We start from the raw sequence: 25,606 nt of genomic DNA, 5'->3' as shown, positions 1-25,606 counted from the left end.
CCCCTCTCCCTGTATGTGTGGAAAATACCCCTCTCCCTGTATGTGTGGGAAATACCCCTCTCCCTGTATGTGTGGAAAATACCCCTCTCCCTGTATGTGTGGGTAATACCCCTCTCCCTGTATGTGTGGAAAATACCCCTCTCCCTGTATGTGTGGAAAATACCCCTCTCCCCTGTACGTGTGGGAAATACCCCTCTCCATGTATGTGTGGGAAATACCCCTCTCTCTGTACGTGTGGGAAATACCCCTCTCCCTGTATGTGTGGAAAATACCCCTCTCCCTGTATGTGTGGAAAATACCCCTCTCTCTGTACGTGTGGGAAATACCCCTCTCCCTGTAACTATGTATGTGTGGAAAATACCCCTCTCCCTGTATGTGTGGAAAATACCCCTCTCCCTGTATGTGTGGAAAATACCCCTCTCCCTGTACGTGTGGGAAATACCCCTCTCCCCTGTACGTGTGGGAAATACCCCTCTCCCCTGTATGTGTGGGAAATACCCCTCTCCCTGTATGTGTGGGAAATACCCCTCTCTCTGTACGTGTGGGAAATACCCCTCTCCCTGTATGTGTGGGAAATACCCCTCTCCCTGTATGTGTGGGAAATACCCCTCTCCCTGTATGTGTGGGAAATACCCCTCTCCCTGTATGTGTGGGAAATACCCCTCTCCCTGTATGTGTGGGTAATACCCCTCTCCCTGTATGTGTGGAAAATACCCCTCTCCCCTGTACGTGTGGGAAATACCCCTCTCCCTGTATGTGTGGGAAATACCCCTCTCTCTGTACGTGTGGGAAATACCCCTCTCCCTGTATGTGTGGGAAATACCCCTCTCCCTGTATGTGTGGAAAATACCCCTCTCCCTGTATGTGTGGAAAATACCCCTCTCCCCTGTACGTGTGGGAAATACCCCTCTCCCTGTATGTGTGGGAAATACCCCTCTCCCTGTATGTGTGGGAAATACCCCTCTCCCTGTATGTGTGGGAAATACCCCTCCCCCTGTATGTGTGGGAGATACCCCTCTCCCTGTACGTGTGGGAAATACCCCTCTCCCTGTATGTGTGGGAGATACCCCTCTCCCCTGTACGTGTGGGAAATACCCCTCTCCCTGTATGTGTGGGAAATACCCCTCTCCCTGTATGTGTGGGAAATACCCCTCTCTCTGTACGTGTGGGAAATACCCCTCTCCCTGTATGTGTGGGAAATACCCCTCTCCCTGTATGTGTGGAAAATACCCCTCTCCCTGTATGTGTGGGAAATACCCCTCTCCCTGTACGTGTGGGAAATACCCCTCTCCCTGTATGTGTGGGAAATACCCCTCTCCCTGTACGTGTGGGAAATACCCCTCTCCCCTGTACGTGTGGGAAATACCCCTCTCCCTGTATGTGTGGGAAATACCCCTCTCCCTGTACGTGTGGGAAATACCCCTCTCCCTGTATGTGTGGGAAATACCCCTCTCCCTGTATGTGTGGAAAATACCCCTCTCCCTGTATGTGTGGAAAATACCCCTCTCCCTGTATGTGTGGAAAATACCCCTCTCCCTGTATGTGTGGAAATACCCCTCTCCCTGTATGTGTGGGAAATACCCCTCTCCCTGTATGTGTGGAAAATACCCCTCTCCCTGTATGTGTGGAAAATAACCCTCTCCCTGTATGTGTGGAAAATACCCCTCTCCCTGTATGTGTGGAAAATACCCCTCTCTCTGTACGTGTGGAAAATACCCCTCTCCCCTGTACGTGTGGGAAATACCCCTCTCCCCTGTACGTGTGGGAAATACCCCTCTCCCCTGTACGTGTGGGAAATACCCCTCTCCCTGTACGTGTGGGAAATACCCCTCTCCCCTGTACGTGTGGGAAATACCCCTCTCCCCTGTACGTGTGGGAAATACCCCTCTCCCCTGTACGTGTGGGAAATACCCCTCTCCCTGTACGTGTGGGAAATACCCCTCTCCCTGTACGTGTGGGAAATACCCCTCTCCCTGTATGTGGAGTTCTTTATTGCCTATATCTATAGGCGTGATTCTGATATATATGACATTGCATAGCCTCAGGCAAGCAACCATGCAATTCTATACAAATATAATGCAAATGCGGCAGGAGGCGTATATAGGAGCTATGTCCCTCAGGCATACATCGGCTGTCTCGGAGGAAGAAGGACACAACATCGGATTAACTTCTTGATTGATTGACGGTCGTGTCTCATGATACTAGCAGAACAAGCCGAAGCTGACTGCATCTGTAGGATCCAGGCAGCCGGGTCTGGGATGTCTGTGTCCAACAATGCAGACCCGGCCCTCAGCACAGTTAGGGACACCCCCTTGTATTTAACAACAGTGGTAGTTATTGCCCCACGAACGCCGTAGCATGTCAGCCATGTTGCAGTTAAGAGGGGCAAGAGATATTGCTAGGCTCAGGCAACATACTGTAGCATCAGATTTGTACATAAAACATAGGGATTCGCCTACAAATCTGAACGAGGCCATACACTGTATATGTACGTTTATTCTGTATTTCTGTCTCCCCTGGCTGTAGGTGGACCCGAAGGGAAGAAGCTGACTTTTACAGAGTAGTCTCCACATTCGGAGTAGTATTTGATCCGGGAAGAGGTCAGTTTGATTGGACCAAGTTTCGAGCGATGGCAAGACTACACAAGAAAACGGACGAGAGTCTGGAGAAGTACCTTTATGCCTTTATAGCGATGTGCCGGAGAGTGTGCCGGCTGCCTTCCAAACAAGGTGTGTGCGAATTGGAAATATACTCCAAATCATTGGACAAACCGTTCCTCAGTCACGTTTATATTTCAATGTTTGATTATTACTACACTATACCTTTACAAACGTCATTGTCTGAAACACTCACTACATGTGGCTTTCCTTTAATGATTAAATTTTTCGCTCTCAGATTGACAGCCGGGTAATCCCGCGCTCTCAGATTGACAGCCGGGTAATCCCGCGCTCTCAGATTGACAGCCTGGCGCATCAAGAAGGGATGTTTGGCGCAGCTGCGGCATTAGTGTATGAGAACACCTCTATACCATTTTTAAACGATTTTAAATGTGATCTGGGTGCTTATTACAGCTCCATCTAATAAGAGGAGCCTTACCTCCCATGTTGGGGGAGCAGATCAAGAAAAGAGGACAGTCTCCAAAAATGAAAATACCCTTTAAGGTCAACAGTACCACTTGTACATCTAAAAGGAGCAAATAAAAACCAGTTTGTTTGTAGATCCAAATCCCATCTTCAAAATGAGGCTGTCAGTGAGTTGCTGCCATACATGTTACACATTATGGCTGAATGACTTGGCTTTCATGGTATTAACGATTGACGATTCAGTATTTTATCTTTTTAGACTTAGCGGAGTCACCCATCTCTATCCAGCCAATCACAGAAGAGCGAGCCTCCAGGACGCTGTACCGGATTGAGCTTCTGAGGAAAGTGCGCGAACAGGCCATCCGCCACCCACAGCTGTTTGAGCGCTTAAAGCTTTGCCAGCCTAACCCTGATTTACCGGTATGGTGGGAATGTGGCAATCATGATCGGGATCTGCTGATTGGAGCTGCTAAACATGGCGTCAGCAGAACAGACTATAACATTCTGCGGGATCCGGAACTTTCCTTTATGGCGTCTCAAAGGAATTATAACCAGAATAAAGGGACCTCCTCTACCCCACTTATATCCCAATCGCACCAGCTGCTATTGTCAGTATCTCCTCTTACTCCTCAATCAAGGACACAGGATATAAAAGGGAGCCCGAATGATGAGGCCAAAGTTAGAGATGATGCTGTAAAGGATGAGACTTCTCCCAAGGAAGAATCCGCAAAAATGAAAGTAGAGGAAATAAGTCTCCTCAATGGCCCATCGGCTCACATTGGAGAACACAAGTCATCCGTTAAGTCTGAGGCGAACAGGCGCATGGTAGCAGCAAGGACTGAGCCGCTGACCCCTAATCTAACTTCCAAGAAACAGAGAGTCAGCAAGCGAGGCTCCGCCTCCAGTTCAGACTCTGAGTCCGACTCAAACCGATCGTCTTGTTCATCAAGATCTTCCTCTTCCTCATCTTCCTCCTCCTCCTCTTGCTCACGTTCGGGATCCAGCTCTTCCTCCTCTTCTTCCTCTTCATGTTCATCCTCCTCATCGTCTTCCTCTTCCTCCTCATCATCCTCCTCTTCATCCGAGGACAGTGACAGTGATGGAGATGTGCAAAAATGTGGTATGTATAACAATCCTTAATTACATTTAATGATCACCACTATTAGTAACAAGTTGCATATAAATCTGGATAGTTGTGTAGTGAGGCGTGCGCATACTGTGTAGTGAGGCGTGCGCATAGTGTGTAATGAGGCGTGCGCATACTGTGTGGTGAGGCGTGCGCATACTGTGTGGTGAGGCGTGCGCATACTGTGTGGTGAGGCGTGCGCATACTGTGTGGTGAGGCGTGCGCATACTGTGTGGTGAGGCGTGCGCATACTGTGTGGTGAGGCGTGCGCATACTGTGTGGTGAGGCGTGCGCGTACTGTGTGGTGAGGCGTGCACGTACTGTGTAGTGAGGCGTGCGCGTACTGTGTAGTGAGGCGTGCGCGTACTGTGTAGCGAGGCGTGCGCGTACTGTGTAGCGAGGCGTGCGCGTACTGTGTAGCGAGGCGTGCGCGTACTGTGTAGTGAGGCGTGCGCGTACTGTGTAGTGAGGCGTGCGCGTACTGTGTAGTGAGGCGTGCGCGTACTGTGTAGTGAGGCGTGCGCGTACTGTGTAGTGAGGCGTGCGCGTACTGTGTAGCGAGGCGTGCGCGTACTGTGTAGCGAGGCGTGCGCGTACTGTGTAGCGAGGCGTGCGCGTACTGTGTAGCGAGGCGTGCGCGTACTGTGTAGTGAGGCGTGCGCATAGTGTGTGGTGAGGCGTGCGCATAGTGTGTGGTGAGGCGTGCGCGTACTGTGTAGTGAGGCGCGCGCATACCGTATATTGCTTGGGAAAAAGAAAGAGATGAATGTTTTTGCTGAAATAGAATAAAGTTATTTCCTTTGTTGTAGTTATGCTTCGCCCAGATTCTCAGACTTCAGGACCCCGCATAGTTCATGGTTTCAGGTCACCTGCAGACAGTTGGTGATACAGTGTCGGGTGACCTGGAAAATGTGAACTGTGTGGGGTGCTGAAGACTTGAGTTTGAGAACCACTGGTCTAGAGAGTTGTCTTATTCTAGTTGTATTACTCTGTTGACTCTAGCATCACACTATGGGGTAGATGCTGTTATTGGGGATTAGTGGTCTCCGTTCATGTAGAGAGATCTCACGCATGCCTTGTGAGCTGTGAAACACTGGGCCTTATTAGCTGGACAAAACCATGTGCACTGCAAGGGGGCAGATGTAAAATGTGCAGCGAGAATTAGATTTGGGGGAGTTTTGTTTCTGTGCAGGGTAAATACTGGCTATATGGGTGCGCTATATAAGAAACTGGTAATAATAAAGAAAAGAAAATGATAGACTGAAGGTAACATCCCTGGTGACCAGCAGTCTCTCGTATGGGTCATGTGACCATCTGTTCTGGTGCCAATATCTGGGAGAGCAGCAGCCTTGACCCTTACCTTCCCCCTTGTGTTTAACTATAACCTCCCCCGTAGCCTAACTCTACCCCTAAGCGTCTGCATTGTAGACATGTCTACAATCTGAGTATGTTGACATGTTGAATCATGTCGTCATTCTAGTGTCAACCTAGGGCAGTATTCAATGCTCCCGATTCGGATGTGGTATATTTACCCGACAGTCGGGATTCCGTCAGTCATTACTCAGACATCGGAATCCCGACTGCACAGCGCGGGGAGCGCAATGAAGCCCCTTGCGGGCATTTTATTCTCCCTCTATGGGGGTCGTGGACCCCCACGAGGGAGCAGTCGGGATTCCGACTGTCGGAGAGCCGTCCGGCACCCCCCGATTCACCGTTTTTTCCCGGTGAATCGGGCGTTTTTCTCTACGGTGAATCTTTTTTAATGAAAGTCTGATTCACCCTATTCAATGCACACTGGTCCTGCTCATTACATATGCATGAGTGGGACCAGCGCAGCGGCTTTCAAAATAAATATTGAGTATAAGAGGAATAAAATGACTTTCTCAATCCGTTATATGCTGTATGCTTTATATTGTACATTTAACTTCAAAGGCACCAGAATATTGGTCTTTGGGGCTGCTGAGATGTGATGGTGGTTTAATTGGGCCACTGTTACAGGGCCAAAGGTGGAAGGAGATTGCTGCGTTACTAAGTGATAGTCATATGCTCCGCCTCCTTGTGTATATTATCCCTGTGGTCATTTGTGGTGTCTGCACCTTTTGTGATTATTCTTCAGGCATTGATGTCAGTGTATAAAATACTGTAGATGAGGTAAAGGACATGATGCAACTTTGAGGTGTTTTGGTCTCATTATTTAGCAATGCTGTTTTTATTTTCCCCTGGCAGAAAGAGTGCCGCATGTAAAGGCCTATGATGAAGAGAGTGTGGCCTCCATGAGTACCATACAGGACGAAACTCAGGACAGCTTCCAGCTAGACAATGGAACCCCTAACTCCAACTACCTTGTACAAGGGGGATATCTGTTTGCTGCTGCCCATTGGCCAAAGGTGACTACCGTGTGTTATTTTCAGGTGTAGAATTGTTTCAGGGAAACAAGGTAATGTGGCATATTGTGTTCTGATACACTGGTCCAAAGTTACCCAGTATAGTTCTTAAGTTACTGCTGTAAAGGGTAAATATATCTGTGGTTAGTGATTTAATTCTTTCTCTTTCAACCATAGGGTGTGCTGGGAGTCTTAACCATGGGGTATAAGTGTAACTGGCACCTCCCCCTCTAACCCCCCCCCCCACACACACACACACACACACACACTCACTCTGGAGCTCCAGCGTTTTCTTTTTTTACTTTCACTTTCCCAGGCTCTACAGCAGTCTGACAGTTAGCCCCCATCAGTCTGCTACATGAGAGCTGCCGGCGAGTGGGGCCTGGTCCCACCCTTCAGCGAGCTGCGCTCTTGGCTGCAGGAACATCAATCCCTGGGTTTCTCGCATTCCCACAGTTGCCCCAACCACCCCCTCCTTTTAACAAAGAGGGTGGGACAATGTGGTGGGAATAAAGATGCTGCTGTAGAACGGGGTCTCATCCCACTGCTTAGTACTGTAGGCAAGATACAAGGATCAAATCCACTGGGTTTAGACCTTTGTGGTCATATAATCACAATAACTATATCTGTACTCAGTCTGGTGCAATACCAGAGACCCTCACGCAGCCCAGGTGGAGGCCTCTGAGCATACTGTACTGTAATACCCAGGGTGCTTCAACGAGTTTGGCAAGAAAGCCTACTGGTCATTCTCATTGCACCAGACTTTCCTTGTCGATGGTGGTGCTATCTTCTCCAAAAAAATTTTGGCCACGGAGCCAATAAATCGTCCTCTTTGTCCAGACTTGCTTTGACAGGGTCCCTATTTACACCCGTACGATGGCTTTGACAGCATGGCTCTTGAGCTAAGGGGTTCTCTGTAGTATGTGATATGATTCAGGCCCATACACCATTCAACAGAAGCCGCCTGTAGATTATCTGCCCCAGACAGACTACGTGCCGAATAACAACAGAAGCCACCAACCGTCCGGCACTTACGGTTTCAGTGCCAGGAATGGACATCAGCGAGCATGACCATTTATCTAGCTGCTGCACTGCCAAGCACCTCACTGCCCGGCACCCCAGGGTAGGGTTATTGTAGTGGTCGTCCCATCTCCGTGGACTCCCCACCCTTACACAAAGCAGTAAACTTGGCTTATTAACCCCTTTTTTTCTCTACAGGGGTCCATTTCCATCTCTTTTTTTGTTATTTTATTTTTATTTTAACCTTTATGTTATTCATTACATACCAATCGGCGCTCCTCTTTTCACATTCAAACTCTTCCTTAAAGATGGCTTATCTCAGGGTCTCCATTTTTCTTCCCTCTTTTTGAGGAGTTTGGCCTCGATTTCGTCAGTCCAGAAATTCTTGCAAGGAGTCTACCAACAACCATATGCACCTCCTTGGGATTTAGATCTCGTGTTGAAGCTTCTGGAGTCTGTGGAACTTTGTTTCCTCAACCTAAAGGGGGTCTTTTTACTTGGGATTGCATCCAAGGTGCATGTTTTTTTAATTAGCTGCTGTCCTGTACGTATCCTTTATTCAGAGGCGGAAAACCATTGGTGCAGCAGGTGCATTGCACCGGGGCCCCTGAAGACTAAGGGGCCCACTTCTGCCACCCACTGCTATGTGGCATATTGTGAACTTGGTTTGGAGTGGAAGAGGAGGGCCCAAAATTGTAGTTTTGCACCTGGGCCAACCACTCGTAAGTTCCGACACTGCCTTTATTAGTCTTCTATTCAGACCGGGTGGTTTTGCTCGCAAAACCCTCTTTTTCTTTCTAAGGTTGTACTTACCTTTTGGATGTGGGTCTATATAGTTTTTCCCTCCACCATTCGGCATACTGATTCACTTTTAGTGATGGTTGATGCTATTAATCAGGGTTGACCTGCTTCTAAGGGCACCATTGCTCGGTTGGGTCACAGCCACCATTTGTCAGGCCTATATATATCATCAGGAGTTCTTGTTCCAAGTCCTCTTTGGGCTCTTTCAGCTTTCTGGGCTTGGTGGAGAAGTTTTCATACCTTCGGTGTGGGGGAAGCTAGCTTTGGCAGAAGTTTTCATACCTTCGGTGTGGGGGAAGCTAGCTTTGGCAGAAGTTTTCATACCTTCGGTGTGGGGGAAGCTAGCTTTGGCAGAGGATTTCATACCTTCGGTGTGGCGGAAGCTAGCTTTGGCAGATGTTTTCATACCTTCGGTGTGGGGGAAGCTAGCTTTGGCAGAAGTTTTCATACCTTCGGTGTGGGGGAAGCTAGCTTTGGCAGAAATTTTCATACCTTCGGTGTGGCGGAAGCTAGCTTTGGCAGAAGTTTTCATACCTTCGGTGTGGCGGAAGCTAGCTTTGGCAGAAGTTTTCATACCTTCGTGTGGGGGAAGCTAGCTTTGGCAGAAGTTTTCATACCTTCGGTGTGGGGGAAGATAGTTTTCCATGCAGCCTTACGGACCAGTTTCCTTCAGTTATGGCTAACATAGTTTTCCCCAGGTGGACGATACAGGATATTAAATTTTTTACTCACTGTAAAATCCCTTCCTTGAAGTCCATATGGGGAACACTCCAATCCATCCCGATCTGTTTTTCTTGTACGAGTGTTCCCTATTGTATTGTTGGGCTGTTGCGGGCTACGTACATTATATTTGTCTTTTACTATAACACACTTTTAAAATGTCACTGTGTAATAATATAAAAACGACAACATACAATGTAAACTACATGCATTTCTTCTTTCTGCAGGATCGAGTAGTAATCAACAGACTGGACAGTATTTGCCAGGCAGTATTGAAAGGAAAATGGCCTACCGCCCGAAGAAACTATGATGGTACTAGTGTGGCATCTTTCTATACCACCAAACTACTGGATAGCACCGGGGCAGCCCCGGAATACACCGAGCCAAGTTCGCAGGTGCCTGTCTGTGTTGCCATTAAGGAAGAACCCAACCAATTGCCACAGATGTCAAAGGTGAAGAAGCATGTACAGGAAAAGGAGTTTACAGTGAAAATCAATGACGTATGTTTATTTTTTGGGTTTTCTTTTGCCCTGGGACATGGTTGCTGTGTGCAGCATGCTCATCTTCCAATTGGCCGCCTGCTCTCTCTTACTATATGTACACTCCCACTTTTTGGGGGCGGATATTGCACTGGTTTCGCTTATTTTAAGATCATTGTGCTTGGACTTTTCAAATATATAATATAAAGAAAAGCAAAAATAATACTCGCCCAGCTCTTTTTGAATTTGCTGGTCATTTTGTTTATCTTTTAAAGAAAATCTTTTTTTTTTCTTTTTTTTTCTTTCTTTTTCATTTTCTTTTTATCTTTTCCTTTTTCTTTTGTGGCTGCTTTTGAATATTTTTAGCATGCACATCCACACGCTTTGCAAAGACCTATGTTACATTTGGGCATACGAGTTTTCCTGTAGGTTTATTACATAACATAATATTTCTTCTCTTGGTAAAGGGGATCCAGTGGGTGCTTGCTTTGCATTTCCTTTAAAATAATTTTATGTTTCAGTTACTGGGTTGGCAAAATGTATGGTAGAATACTGGAAATAGCAGGTTAGTATGAGGCGTAGAGATGCTTTAAACCCCTGTGGGAAGGGGGTTAGGCACTAAAGGGGTGGGTAGAAATTAGGAATAGGAAAAAGATACCAAAATGCTGGAGGTCTCATCTGGAATTGATGGTCACAGGACTGTCAGGATACTTCAGATGCCGCTGGTGCCTCAAGTAGACAAGTCCCCTCTGTGCCAATAGGACACAATGTCGTCATTCGGGATTGATATGAAATACCGATGCCGGAATCCCGACCGCTGAAATCCAGACAAGGGGGGGGACGTGGATTGCACTCATTGTGTCTGCATGAACTAATCTCCTCTCCCGACTTTGGGACACTGACTTGACCTATTTAAACACCTTAGTGTTATCTATAGATCAGGGCTGGGCAACACCGGCCCTCCAGATGTTAATGAACTACACATCCCAGGATGCTTTGCATTAGTTTTGCTATGTGGCCATGCTGAAACTGATGCAAGGCATCCTGGGATGTGTAGTTCATCAACATCTGGAGTGCCGGTGTTGCCCAGCCCTGCTATAGATGATACTACCTGGATGGGTGACTGACGTGATGTTCAATCATCATTATAAATACATTTTGAAATCTGAACATATTGATAGAGCCATTCGTAGGGGCCAATGTGGACGTGTGGTTACGCCAGGTATGGGATAAGACATTATTGCTCTATATTATATTTTGGGTGGAATTCCAGAAGTTTAAACATCCCATGCAGAATATCACCAATAACCCAAATAGTCATTCAGTCAACCAGTCCCCCAACATCTGCTGTGGTTGGGATAGGCTGTCCTCGCTCCTACTAGCAGCATGTTGTCGCTGGAGAATGCGCTACTTGTCTAATAGACGCCTGCCTCGGGGGGGGGGGGGGGGGGGGGGGCTGGAAGAGTTTTGGCTTTCTTTTATATTATTGTTTGTAGTTAACTTATTTCCGCCAGATATTTGGTGATGGATGTGGAGCTTTGCGCTTGTGATTCCGTTAAAGCAAATCGCATAATTATCTGCTCATGTAATGCTAAATGCTACATGCAATGCTGTCGTTTACTAACACAGGTATATTTCCTTCCAGGAAAGTGGTTTAAAATTGACATTTCATAAACAAGGGATTCCACAGAAAAGGCCGCTGGACAGTGAGGAAGGAATTGGACAGCAGCAGTATTTGGCTCGACTACAAGATCTCCAGAATGCATCAGAGACTAGTCTTGTAAACTTTCCCAAATCCACCGCAGCTTTAGGTAACTAGACAGCGTGGGAGAATCCAGGCTTCTGATTGGTTGTAAGGAGAACAGAATGTATGACTAGTAGATAATACACATTGTAATACCAGTATTCACACTACTGTATGTCCATAATTACTTCCATAGTGATTGTCACTTTTGGACCATTTTCTTCTCAAGGTGCAATTAATATTTGCAGGGTTCACCACGGAGGGATCCAGGCTTATATTTCCAGGGTGGAATATTTTGTATAGTGACAAGTGTAAGAAACTATTTTAGATTGCATTGAAAACCCAAAGTGCAATTAACATAATAATTGCTTTCATTAGGTACATCTAGTATGGTGCCTTCAAGTGACAACGTGAATGGCGTATTGACAGACACGCAACCGGTTGTGAAGAAAAGAAGAGGTAGAAGGAAGAATGTGGAGGGAGTCGATGTTCTGTTTATGAACAGGAATAAAACACTTAATCACGTGAGTCTAGAGGGCTAATGTGAGAAATGCGGCTTGTTCTATATGTTTGCTAGTATAGTTACACATTTTATTCTAGGTGACATTCTGAATTTCTTCAAAATCGTGGGATATTGCGCTCTACCTTTTGTCAGGGGGCGGTGGTTGGTGCTGCTAATTCTGGGGTGTGTCCAAACCACACCATACCTACCACACCTGCCCTGAGTGCGCAATTCCCACCATTCAATGCAATTCTGAATTTTTTGTTGTCTACTTTGAATTGGTGACATATTGTAAATGCAACATCATTATGACCATATAATGTGGTATTCGCTATCCTATGTGTATACATATATTAGTCTGTATCTTTGTTCTAGCCATATTGTACTTTCTACTAGGGCACAGGGAACACTGGGTAAAGCAATCAGAGGTGAGCACCTGGGCATCAAATGATACCAACTTTTTCCCAGCAGCCCCAGACTCCCTCTCCAGTATACCTTTGTCCTCAGAACAAGCAGCTAATGTCTAATTTCTCTCAGATGTTGATACCTCCTCCGTGAGGTCCGGCACAGTGATGTAGGCCTTCACTTCCGCCTGCAAAGGCCACATTCATGCGTTTCATAATTGACCTGTTCTTTTTCACCACCAAAACCGGTACCTGACAGTACAGTCATACACTGCCAGAGAACTGTGCCATGGTTAGGGGTGTGGGTTTTCTACCTCCACTATGTGGATCTGACAGCAATACTGAAGGCTGGTAGGTTATAAGCCGTGTAAGTGAGCATCCGAGCAGACCCTGGGTTCTGGGCTTCAGTCAGCACTATGGTATGGCCTTCCTCTGCATATATGCAGCATTATAGATGCGCCCAGATGTATAGTTATCACCAGCTGCAGGCCAGATGGGAGTCCGCTCTCCATAGCTACAGTACCAGCTCTCCTGTCCGCTAGGATAGCTGTGTGCTAGTGCCTTACAGGCATTGGGCGGTATTCAATGTGAATACCAGCGACGTGCAGTGAATCCTGTTTAGGATTCGCTGCACATTCGCCACTGCCCGCCACGTTCCGGAGCCTCGACGGCTCCAGTATTCAACGAGTCAGGGGCTCACTGCCCCTGACTGGTGAATTTGTGCTCCTGCGGCGATGCCGCAGGGAGCCTTAGGACGGTGGCAGGCAGGGAGATGGAAGTCTCTCTGCCTGCCCCAGAGCGTATGTGGGGGGGAGGTGGGCTCCCCGGGTGCCAGGCAGCACAGGCTGCCTCCCGGGGGTGCCAGCAGGGGACCGGGTATATTCACTACACCCGATAACGATCGGGTGCAGTGAATATATGAATATCTAATGAGCGGCTCGGCTCCGGCACCCCCTGCTGGCTGCTGTGTAAAAAAAAATATATATATATATATATATATAATATATATATATATATATATATATTTTTTTTATTAAATATATATTCATGTGCTTACAGCACATGAATAAAAATAGCATGCCCCTCCTCAGAATAAAATTCCTGATTTTTTGACACCAAATGTAAAAAACAAAACACTTTATTTTAAAAGTTCACCTTCCACTTCTCCATAAAAAGATAGCGATTGCTACTCGTGAATCATGGCGAAAAAAACCTTGAAATGTATTCGCCATCTGCTCATTGAATAGGGTGATTCACCGTTTTTGTCAAAAATTCGCCAAACAGCACAAATTCGCCATAAAAACATGGCGAATCAGCCTCATTGAATACCGCCCACAGAGGGAGAATGTTCCTAACCAATGGATCGGAAGGGGAGATAGGGGAGAAACAGTGAGGGAGGCAGCTAGGCAGGGAACCACTACCAAAGTCTCTGGATTATTGGACAGAACCATTATATGTGACCCAGGGTCCTCTTCGCAACCCCTCCAGCATTTGGGTGAGGATGAAAGGCACTAGATACCAGTGAGACATGTGGTTTCCATGTTTAATATTCACACGTATAGAAGACTTGACAACCTTTTGCGTAATGCTTTCCCAGTCTTCCACCCTATTTCTCTCAGGCCAGATCAAGGGGCTCCTACAGGATTTTATGTGGCGGAGGCAAAAGGTCTCCAGAAAGTAAACGGTGTTTTACGGCAGGAGGTAAATTGGGAAGAATAGAAAGTATGAAGCTGACTGTATAGGTAGAAACATTTAGGAGAAAAAGCTATCCTGGAGGGTGGAACGCTCGGAAATGTGGCTAAAGGGAAGAGGCCCTTGAAGAGTTTAATATTCTTCCTGATCCATCGATCAAATACTTTGAAATACTGTCCCGGGGCAGAATATTAATTATAACATTGTTCTCGTGACCAATCAAAGAACTGAAGAAGACAAGAAGAAGACCGAAATGTCTGAGGTGTAGAGCGTAAGGGAAGTGATTCACCAAGAGCATGATCAGCAATGAGAAAAGCTTTTGGGGAGCTGAGGTAATAAGCCGTCACAGGCTGTGGGACTTCAATAAAGCAGGGTAACGTGACTTTCTCTAGATAGGGATGGTAGGGGTCTAGAACCAGTGGACCTACCATTGAAAGGTTTGAGGACAACGACCTAAAGTCCCCTCCGAGTATGATACAGTTCTTAGCTAAGCAAGATCGCTTCAAGAAAATAGAAGGGGGAAAAAAAATCTAGGCCGTATTGGGAGCATATACACCAATACACCATGTTGCTTAATAACATTTATATAGATGTTGCTTTTCTTCAATAGAACTGGTCGCGCTTTACAAATGTACAGATATTCAGAGGACCATAAAATGTTGCCACTTGGTTCTGTGGTTGCTGAAATTAATAGTATGTTAATTAATGTTCTGTCTGTGTTCCAGGTCAACCCAGTTTCCTCTCCCTCCTTGCCACAGCTTGCAATGTGCCCTCAGGTGCATTTGGGTCCCCAGCGGGCATTGGATGCAGACAGCCCTGTATCGGTCATTAACTTAAAGGATGGCACAAGGCTTGCAGGGGACGATGCTCCAAAAAGAAAGGATCTAGAGAGCTGGCTTAAAGCACACCCCAATTATGTAGAAGATCTGGGTGCTTTTATCCCTGTAAGAGTCTCCAAAAGCCGTATTTTCATGGGTAGATATGTTAGAACATAGAACCTGGACCATGGGGGGGGGGGGGGGGGGGGGGCTCAAGGGCTGTGTTTGGTTTGGATTTATTGTGTTCCTTTTTAATTTTCATCTTTTCCTACATTGTCTTTTAAACAAATGGGGGGAGATACAGCGGGTATTCTAATTGTTCAAACTTGACGACTTTGCAGATTGTTGTAAAAGATGACTTTTTAATCATTTTGTGTGTGTACACAGAGGATGCAGCTTCATGAAGGTAGGCCCAAGCAGAAACGGCACCGGTGCAGGAATCCCAACAAGCTGGATGTGAACAGTCTAACAGGAGAGGAGCGTGTACAGTTGATCAACAAGAGAAATGCCAGGAAGGCAAGTAGCTTGGAACAAACTAGTTAGGAAACGGAGTAAACACTAATAAAACACACAACTTTTGCTAAATAGCTTCACAGATGTACGGTACAGTCTTCAAGTTCTATCTGGAAAGCACTGATGGTGACATGAGAAAGGGACCAATGATAGACTGAAACTTTCCACCCTTGTATAACCTCCCCTCCCCTTATCGGGCATACACATACACACACACACATACACACACACACACACACACACACACACACACACACACACATAGCGATGCTAGATCACTCAAATCACTTATCACACAGCGCTGATCAGCACATGCGCACAGCGATGTGCAGTGCTGAGCAAGCTGTCAGTGCCAGTGTTTTCCAGTGAGAGACCATTGGCGATGACGATGTTTATGGTCCCTGCTAATTCTTCATTCTACCGGCAATAGCGCTGCGCGGGGTCGCGTACCGCTATCGTTGGCCCCTACACACACAGCGATGTACAGATGGAGCGATCCTGCAGGCTGGCCGACACGCGCTCCATCTGTAGGGTCATTTTAGGATCTGACTAGATTGCTTAGATAATGGCAGAAAATCACGTGTGTGTAGGCCCCATTAGCTCCCCAGTTATGTTTTAAGTCACCGGAAACCCGTGGGGCTGCTGGGAACTAAGGATGTTAATACAAATTTACAATAGGAGCCATTTACCCAAAATCTGCAACTGTGACAGGCAGCCACTTCTTGGTATGTGAGCAAGGCTGGGTGGCCGAGCAGCAGTTTACATGTATGGGCAGGATCCTGTTGGCTCTACGGAAGCTCCGGTTCCCTCTTAGCAGGCACCCAGCAAGTTGCGTACATGATGATCAATTCTCTACAGAGATTACTTACTGGCCTTGGAGGGACACATCCCATTGTTTGTTGTTGGCACTAATGGGCATCCTACATCTACAGATCGATTGTCAGATCTGTCTGGTTGGAACAAAGTCTTGGTGATGGATGAGAGCAGATGACCGTTGACCATTTGCTTTGAAATGCTGGAAAGCTGCCAAACTGTCACTCAGATATTACCAGGTTTTTGCTCCAACCAGCCAGATCTGACAATCAATCTGTTTTGTGTACAGCTTTGCCTGTGTATAAATCCTCTTACGGCTTTCTTGGGGAAGTGCTACCATCAGTTCTTCCCAGATAGGAGGAAAAAGGAAACCAGATTGTGGGTTACTCGTTGTAGAATCAATTCTTCCGAGTCCATCTGGGAATCACCGAATTCCCTCCCTGATGTCGGTGATAGATTTTTATTATGTCCATCTCTTTTATTCTTAACTTTTCTCCTTTCGGATTGACTAGTCCGATACCTGCAGAGTGAGGGTGAGGGTATATATAAGGGATGGGACGTTTCAGTCAATTACTTTAGTGCCTTTTCCTCTGCCCATTAATCATGGTCCAGTGCCTGTGATCCCCAGATGGACTCAGAGGAATTTATTTATGGTGCGTAAACCAGAATCTTGTTTTTCCAATGAAATAAAGAAAATGTGATCATGTCCGAGTGTGCGATAAGCTGCCAGTAGAGCGACTGTATGTTTTCCTACTGTCCTGCAGAAGATCCCTAATCTTGTCCCAGTATGACTTCATACTGACATGGATCTAATGGTTAGTTTCTGTTTCCGTTTACATTGTGAAGAGACGATGCGTCCTGGCCTAATTGCATATAGTATTGTCAAAATGAAGCTGTTCACTACCTGCAAAAAAACAGCAAAACCTGTAATTGTAGCCTTCACCACAAGAAATGTGTGTGCAAATTTGTACCGTTAGCTGGATTTACACCTTACTTCATGGTAGGTTGCCTGCTCTAGTACAATCCTTGCCAACAGAGGTTCATGGATCTATAGTGTAACCTGTCATGGATCATTAGTACAGTGCGAGTAGCCGCACATCCGAGCAGCCTGCGCAGTCTGACCCTACGGTGCGCGCACTAACACTCTCTGCTTTTGTCTAGGTTGGGGGCGCATTTGCTCCTCCTCTGAAAGACCTGTGTCGCTTTCTGAAGGAAAATCCAGAGTACGGAGTAGCTCCAGAGTGGGGAGACGTCGTAAAGCGATCGGTGAGTACAAATCATTTAACTCTTTATATTACAATGGCTTTATGCAGGGTTTCAAGTGGGGGGGGGGGGGGGGGGGACGGAGTTCCACCGCTTCTAATGCTGAGGAGAAACAGATTCAACTTCCATCTTGGCCCTGCTCAGTAATTCTAGCAGAAAAACATTAGTCTGCAGGTGGGTGCTAAAAACCCTACCACATTTCCTGGCTCTGCTTAATGGGGGGAGGTAAAGGGGTGGATTTAGGTGGCAGAGGAAAATGAGTGTCCCCCCCCCCCCCCCCCCACACACTTCTCCAGGACTTTAAACCCCTATCTTTATGACTGTGAGGGTATTCCATCTGCAAAATGTTCAGCGCTGCGTATGACACAGAGAATGTTCTAGTCCTTGTATTCGTTAAGCTTTCTGAAAGCCGCATAACGCGAAGTAATGTAGATACAGATGCATCGTTGCTGACGTTACACACTTACTGTAGCTTTGTGCGGCGCGGCGTGCATATGCCACCACCGCTATGGGCACATTGTTGGTGGTAAAAGTTGCTGGAAGAGCCCTGCCACCTCTTTATCATGTTTAGAGTAACAGCGGTGGTTCTGTTCCTCGCCGTATCATTAGGGGAGACACATTAGGCCACTAAACACCAAACACACGGATCACTTTTGGGCTATTTTGTAAGCTACCTACTTAGACCGCTTGGAAGGTAAACATGGATCACTCCGTGTGCACAGGCCTTAGGCCCTTATTCTAGTTGAATCGGAGGGATGCAAATTTCGGGCAGGAATCAAGAGTTCTTAGCCCCGCCTACCATACGGATGACTCACACCGTCCGAATGCGGTAAGATGCCGACCGAACGGACCGCGAGTGGATGTTCCATGTGAACACCTCCTCCACCTGTGGGAAACTTCCCCATCATTCGATGGTCACCGACCATCGAATGATGGGCCGAGCGGTCAGGCAGCACCGAATGCTGCTGCTCCAGACCACTCAGACATTTTTCGGAATGAAAATGGGGATATGAGAGGGCAGCTGGCATCCGGCTATGTCATATGTCCGCCCCCCACACGTGCGTCATGGCCGCATTACCATACGTACGCCCAGCGGTTTCATGAAACGCGGGGCGTATGCATATGTTAATGAGGCCAAACAGCCCTTCACGCCCCTCTCCACCCCCTGCTCAGATGGTTCCGTACGATCGTTTTCTGCACGGAACTCACGCTGTGTTCGTACGTGCGAGGCGTTCGCACATGGACAGATACGCCTCCGCACATGTGCAAACACCAACCATCGGCCGTCCGCATTCGGACCCATCCGACTCAATCAGAATAAGGGCCATAGCGATGGCGATGTGCGTTCCCGCGCGTTGCCACCGCCTGACTGTCTCTTGCAGCAGCACAATGAGTGTTGGAACTCTTTAGCTTGGCGCTTTCCCCTTTTGTTACGGTTTGTAGTGATTTCTAATATTGGAGTGCGCCCGGTGCATGGCGTCTCCCCAAACTGACTAACCCGCCACTTCCAAGTTATCTGTTGCTTTGCAGAAGATCTGTGCCCACCTTATGGAGTATCTGTGCCCACCTTGTGGTAACTCGAGAGGCTGCTACAAATATTTTGGTCGTCCACCTTTACTCTACTTGGGAAACCGCCTTCCCACTTTTATTATCACAACTAGTTTCTGTTCTTCCGTATTATTTACCTAGATGTGTTTATATGGATATCTGCATGTGGATGATGAGTTACTTTCTATAACGCCTGTAAAGTTGCTTTAGCTCTGTTTTCGTATTCGGGATTTTCTTTGTTTGCGGTTGATATAAATATCGCTTTCACAAGAACATGTAACTTTCCAATTCTGCCACAGTTTTAATATGTTTTTATACACCGCATTAAATAAAGGATTTCCAGATTCATAGCTATTAATGATGATGATGATAATTGAAATACGATTGATTTGATGGATCCAGAATAACGATGTGGTTCTGTTTCCGCTTGCAGGGTTTTCTCCCAGATTGCATGTTTGATCGTATCCTGACTGGCCCTGTGGTGCGTGAGGAAGTGAGTAGAAGAGGACGGAGGCCCAAAAGTGAGATTGCCAAGGCCGCAGCGGCCACTTCTACGGGCAGCTCTGGGAATGTGACGTCACTGATAGCAAATGGCCTGATTCCAGGAATGGATCTATCGAGCTACCAAGCACTACAGCAAAACTTCCAGAGCCTCCAATCTCTACAGTTGACAGCTGGATTAATTGGTTTACCTGCAGGCCTATCCGCATCTGGTGGGGATGCAAAAAACATGGCTGCCATGTTTCCAATGTTGTTGTCCGGTATGGCTGGATTACCCAATCTGTTGGGTATGGGAAACCTGTTGAATAAATCTCCAGAGCCTTGTCCTGAGGGGAAAGAGAAATGTGCAAATGACGGCAAAGACACCGAGAACAGCAGAGAAAGGACGATAACTCCTACCGGTGACAAACCCAAGCAAAACTCTAGTCCTCCTTCCACATCTATGGGAACTGCACTACGAGCAGGCTCCTTATCGCTTAACCCACTGTTGTTACCCAATATAATCTACCCAGGGATGCTCCTCACTCCAGGCCTTAATCTTCACATCCCAGCTGTGCCCCAGCCTAACGTATTCGATGTACAAAATACTAAAAAAGACAGTGTTCAGGCTCCAGATTCCACAGTAGAGCCGACTCCTGCTCCCGTTCTGGAAGGAAAAGCTGGGAACGAGGTTGCCTCTCAAAACGAGAACAGCACAGACGAAGGTTCTGAGAAGGTAGACCCTTCGTCAGGATCAAACAGTCCCTCATCGTCTTCAGCTGAAGACTCAGACTCTTCGGAGGAGGACTAACTCTTATAGAACCTGCACTTAAATTATATTCAAAAACTTTTTTTTTTTTTGGAACCTCCTCCTGCCTACAATTATTGGAATTGTAAATATCTGTGTTACAAATGCATCAAAGGATTTTCCAGAACAAGTGGACATTTTAGCTTCTGTTCTGAAAAATGCAAATAACGTTTTAAGAAAACGTTTTGCATGTAATACTCACAGAGATAAACTTGTAATGAAATATCGAGGAAAAAAATTCACACCGTGCTGTAAGAAGATTATAGCAAAAGGCATTAATTTTGTTTGAGGGAAGTATGGGGTAATTTTATGGAAAAAAATGAAAAAAGAAAAAAAAAAAAGAAAGGATAAAAGGCAGACTTGCTCTATAAGAGCTGTATATAAATAATATATTTGCAGTGAAACACAGAATCCTCTAAGTATATTGTGGTTTTTATTTCTACCTTTTTAGTTTTTACAATTTCTTCATGAGTATCATTTACAGAACTTAGCAATAATTTCGGGCAGTTTACGAATGTTGTGAAAATGTTTTTGGCGGCCCTGTTTTTTATTTCACCGTAAAGGGAAATTATCATGAAAATTGTATTTTAATTATTTTTTTTTTTGTAAGTTATGATAGCATCATTTAGTCTACTGGTACAGCAAAAGGTAAGCGTTCTGGATATTTATTTACATATTATTCATCTGGAATATAAACTCTGACTCTAAAAGAGCCTCGTTTCTGCCTCCCCTTAATGAAAGCACAAAGGTCAGATGCCTGTGGCCTGCTCAAACCTATAGCACTATCTGCTAATTCTGGATTATTGATCTTACGCCCACACATTGTTCCTTTACAGAGTAACGTGATCGTCATAAGGGAGAGACGAGAACTGTAAAACGACCGTAGCGAACGTCATGCCATGAATAAGAAAATAAAAAATATTATATTTTGCAATTCGCCATCTTTTTCTTAAACCACACTGTCCATTGGTTTCCACCACACCATGAGTTCAACGCGAACAGTTACAATATTTGATGATATTTTCCCTTTTGATGATAGTTGAGTAATGTGTAGAGAGTCCTCAGATCATTTGCAGTGTGTCCTGTACAGCAGTGTACTCGGTTGTGCCTCAGATAATGCTTTGGTGGCAGTTATGTCACTGGTAGAAAGTCATTTATAAAAAGGAAAGTGACATTTCACAATGCTGATAAGACTCCACCAGCACTAAAACCGTTGTTTGTTTTATTCTCGAGTCAGAAAATCTTTGTGTGTCAGTGTTTGACCCTCATAATACATTTGTGGGTGACGGTAAACAAGTGTTCTTAACAATATTCATCACTTGTACTATAGAAGAGCCAACCTCAGGTAGTGCAGCATTCCACTGTCTTGTCTTGGGGGTCCTTTATATCACACTTATCCTTCTCACTGTATTTAGTGACCTGTCTGTCACGTGCTGTAGAAATGTCCCCAATCATATGGTTTTTAAAGTACAGCTATCCGTGTACGATTCTGTTAGCGGTTTCTCACTGCTATAAATTCATTCTGCCACCGATGTGTAATAACTATGAATATACTGTAAGTCTCAAGCAGGAACTGGGAAATCAGAATGGTCTAGTTGCCTGTTAATAAGGGCAGGTAGTGCAAGCCGGTAGTTACTGGTAATAACAACTGTACAAAAACCACTCTTGTTTCCGTTACATTTACTGTATATACATCAAAGATTAGTATTTGTAACGCCATTCTCTTACTCATTATTGGTTTATGTGAACAGTGACTTAAAAAAAAAATGTGTGTATATATATATATATATACACACACTAACCATTTTGGCAAATTACAGACTATAAAACATCCTATATAATGTGATTTTTGGATGTACAGTAGACATGTCTGCCATACTGTAACTCAGTTATTTGGCAGACGTTTCTGTGATAAGTCTCCAGTTTCACACAACTTGTCCCGTACATAACTAAAGCCGGAAAGAACTGCAGTGCTATCCGATATTGGCTGAGTGTTAGAGTACCCACCATCGGACACTTTCAGCTTTTGGTGTCTTACATGTGATAACGGGACTGATACAAACATCGATATGTTCTGCATGTCCATCTGTTGTCCTGTATTTCCTAAGTAAACATAATTTGGCTGCGATATAAATTTAAATGATCATGTTAAATTAGGGTACCCTGCTTTAATCAAGGCTGTTGGTAGCACTACAGACAGGATGAAATTCGCAAGTCCCCAAGTGCATAAACCGGGGACAAAAATGCTATAAATTAGAAATATGCTTTTAGGAGGTCATTCTGGTTGACTCGCAAAGCTGCGAATTTTGCCAACTGAACCACAAAGACTAACTGTAGGCAGATTCTTGTGCCTTTATCATTGTTTCACTGTCAAGTGAACAAGTAACTGCGATTTCATAGTAGCACAGTCTTATATCAGTATACTACACATGATGACGTAGGAAGTGTCGGTCTCTCCTGTCCTATATCAGTATTTGAGTCTTTGTCATAGTGGCCAGTTCTAATATTGGGGGTTATTCAGACCTGATCACTTCTCTGCTAATTTGCAGAGCTCTTCAATCAGATGGATTCGGTATGAAATCCAGACAGTCAAAATAGCGACAGCTATTGACAGATGGTTAAAATCCCAACAAGGTCAAAATACCGACATTTAAAATTCCAACAACGTCAAAATACCGACATATAGAAAGTAGACAGGTGAAAAAGTTAACATGACCTTCGGTCGACATGGGTTTTTCAGAGTTTTTTTACCCGAATGTCGACACAGTTGGAAGTCATCCGCAGCCCCTCGCATCGCTTGCTCCGCTCGCGATGCTTCGGGCACCGTGCTTCGCTGCGCTTGGCACACTATTTTATTCTCCCACCACGCCCTAGTGGATGGTAGGGCATGAAATACACCCTGTCGGCACGTCGGGTCCAAAAACAGTAAAAAAAAACATGTCGACTGAAAGTCATGTTGACTTTTTCACCTGTCTACATTCTATATGTCGGGATTTTGACCATATCGGGATTTTAAATGTCGGTATTTTGACCTTATCGGGATTTTGACAGTCGGTCAATGGTTGTCGGTATTTTGACCATCGGGATTTTGACTGCATCCCAATCAGATAGCTGCTGCCCCACCAGAGTGATATTCCCACCCTGTGCAAGGCTGCGTCATCTGCGAAACTTTTGCAGATCGACGATTAGCTGCAAATTAATTTGCACTATCGAATGATTTCCCAGTGTGTGCAGTCTGTGTGTAACCCTGGACCTACTCGGCAACTGCAATAGGAACAAGCTAATCGAGGCCGGAGCTGACATCACACACCCTACCTAAATACTCCTGGGCGCACATGCGTTTTCCATGCAACTCCCAGAAAAGGTTGGTTAACGCCCCCAAACACCGGCTTCCTGTCAATCAACCTGCAAGCAGCTTGCTGTTAAAAAGGACACTGGCTTTTATTGCACAATGGCCTTGTGTGTGTGCGCTATGATCAGTACACATGTGCAGTTGATCAATAATAGTCTGTGCTGCAAATATGCAGCCTAGCAATCAGGCCTGAATGACCCCTTTTGTTACTACACTACTTGCAGGAAATCTGTTGTGTGAGCACCAATCTTCCCAATACCACTCACACATCACATTGTCACCTACTCATTGGTCTTTTGCCAAAATGCTGCATTGTACTTTGTATTACCAAGCATTGTTTATAGATTTTATTTTTATTAATGAACTGAAAATGTCTGTATTTGTGTCCTTCAAAGGATTTCCGGCACATAATGTGAAAACTGAAGAAACCCAACTTTAATCCAGCTGGATGCAATTTCTGCAGCAACGTTATTACTGAGACTCATGTGGGGTGAGGTCAGATTGGCAGATTATTGGGCAGAGGGTTAGTAAACTCATTGAAGCTGCGACCAATCAGCAATGAACGTGTTTGCCTATTACAAGCCAGACACTGGATATGTCTAATAGGCCGGTTTATTGCGGATGCGCACATTTGAGCAATGCTAATGAACAACGCTTCGTATACAGTGTTATTATTTCATTTCGGTTTCTAGTCATTTCTGGAATATTTTAAATGCCACAGAGTGGTTGGTCACGGGGTAATTTCAAGTATTTAGGGGGTTATTCTGATTCAATCGGAAAGGCACACTGACTCTCTAATGGACAAAACCATGTGCACTGCAGGTGGGGCAGATGTAACATGTGCAGAGAGAGTTAGATTTGGTTGGGGCTGCACTTCAAACTGATCTCTATATTGCAGTGTAAAAATAAAGCAGCCAGTATTTACCCTGCACCGTAACAATAAAACACCCAAATGTAACTCTCTCTGCACATGTTACATCAGCCCCACCTGCAGTGCATAAGGTTTTGTCCATTAGAGAGTGATTGTGCCTTTGCGAGATAATCAGAATAACCCCCTTAGTTCTTGAATGTGAGCTTCTTTTGGATGTCAGCTGGCACCACATTATCACACAGCTGGAATATCTAGAATATATATATATATATATATATTATCTGCATTGGAATCGTCACTTTGTTGATGAAATTGACAGAATAGGAAAACTTCTAGCACTTGCCATGTGAAGACACTACAGCAGGTATTCTCCCCTGCTCCATAGGGAAGCACAGAAGGACACATTATTTTGGGTGGGAGGGAAATGCACTTTTTCAAGTAATAAAATGAAATCCCACTAGCGGTATCAAGTCTGCCCCCAGATATTTTCCCAATGTGCGTCGGTAGATCGTATGAGGATGTTCGCTGTATAATGACTCGTATTTACAGCCCGTGTTTCCAGCTTTACGACCTGCGTGTCTACTGTTTCCAGATACCTGCAATACGCTGGTTGTGTTCTGTGTGGTCTGAATCGGCTTGTAGTTGAACATGCGTCTTCAGAGAAAAGTCCTTTGTAATTTATTGAATTACTTTCTATGATGTTCTATAGAGCAAATGGAAGTTTTAATTATTTTTTATTAAACATATTCTTTGACTACCTGTGATGTCATTTTGTCTGATCTGCGTCACCGCCAATGGATAAAATAACATGAATCCCTTTTTAACAATCGTTTTTTTCTGAGGTGACATCAGTACAACATGCAAATAGCGAAGAATAGGCCAATAACAGATTAGAATACAATATAGCAGGGTTCCGCTGATCAAGTTTTTGGGGGTTTTGTTTCTTTTTCATGGGCCTATATATTGTGTGATCATTTTGATGTATCAAACCGTGAAAAGAGTGAAGTTGGTCCAGAACTTCTACATATCATTTTGTAAAAAATTAACATGTTCAATGTAACCTTGAAGCTGATTGGTTGTTATGCGAAACTTCTACACTGGTCTACTTCTCTGTTTGATGCATCAACCTGAATGTGGCTAAACTGGTGGCTAATAAATGTAGCATAAAAATGTGGAGCAAATAAA

The 25,606-nt window shown here is 45.3% G+C and overlaps 1 protein-coding gene across 7 annotated transcripts in view; it reads left to right on the top strand.

Moving 5' to 3' along the window:
* CHD9 (chromodomain helicase DNA binding protein 9) overlaps positions 1-25,178 on the top strand; it is a 178,055-nt gene extending 152,877 nt beyond the window's left edge. For 5 of the 7 annotated variants that reach the window (XM_083165333.1, XM_083165334.1, XM_083165339.1 and 2 more), the window contains 10 exons: positions 2,527-2,729; positions 3,343-4,203; positions 6,436-6,596; positions 9,362-9,634; positions 11,259-11,424; positions 11,736-11,881; positions 14,681-14,899; positions 15,161-15,289; positions 17,261-17,365; positions 19,344-25,178. In XM_083165333.1, coding sequence (XP_083021459.1) covers positions 2,527-2,729; positions 3,343-4,203; positions 6,436-6,596; positions 9,362-9,634; positions 11,259-11,424; positions 11,736-11,881; positions 14,681-14,899; positions 15,161-15,289; positions 17,261-17,365; positions 19,344-20,201 — 3,121 coding nt within the window. In that variant the 3' untranslated portion in view covers positions 20,202-25,178. The remainder of the gene's footprint in view (positions 1-2,526; positions 2,730-3,342; positions 4,204-6,435; positions 6,597-9,361; positions 9,635-11,258; positions 11,425-11,735; positions 11,882-14,680; positions 14,900-15,160; positions 15,290-17,260; positions 17,366-19,343) is intronic. The other 2 variants (XM_083165335.1, XM_083165336.1) reach the window with 1 other exon arrangement.
* The last annotated feature ends 428 nt before the right edge of the window (positions 25,179-25,606 follow it).

This window comes from Crinia signifera, chromosome 11, assembly GCF_055691185.1.
Source record: "Crinia signifera chromosome 11, ASM5569118v1, whole genome shotgun sequence".
NCBI lineage: Eukaryota > Metazoa > Chordata > Amphibia > Anura > Myobatrachidae > Crinia > Crinia signifera.
Note: the sequence above shows the minus strand (reverse complement) of the source record. Positions and strands in the feature narration are given on the sequence as shown.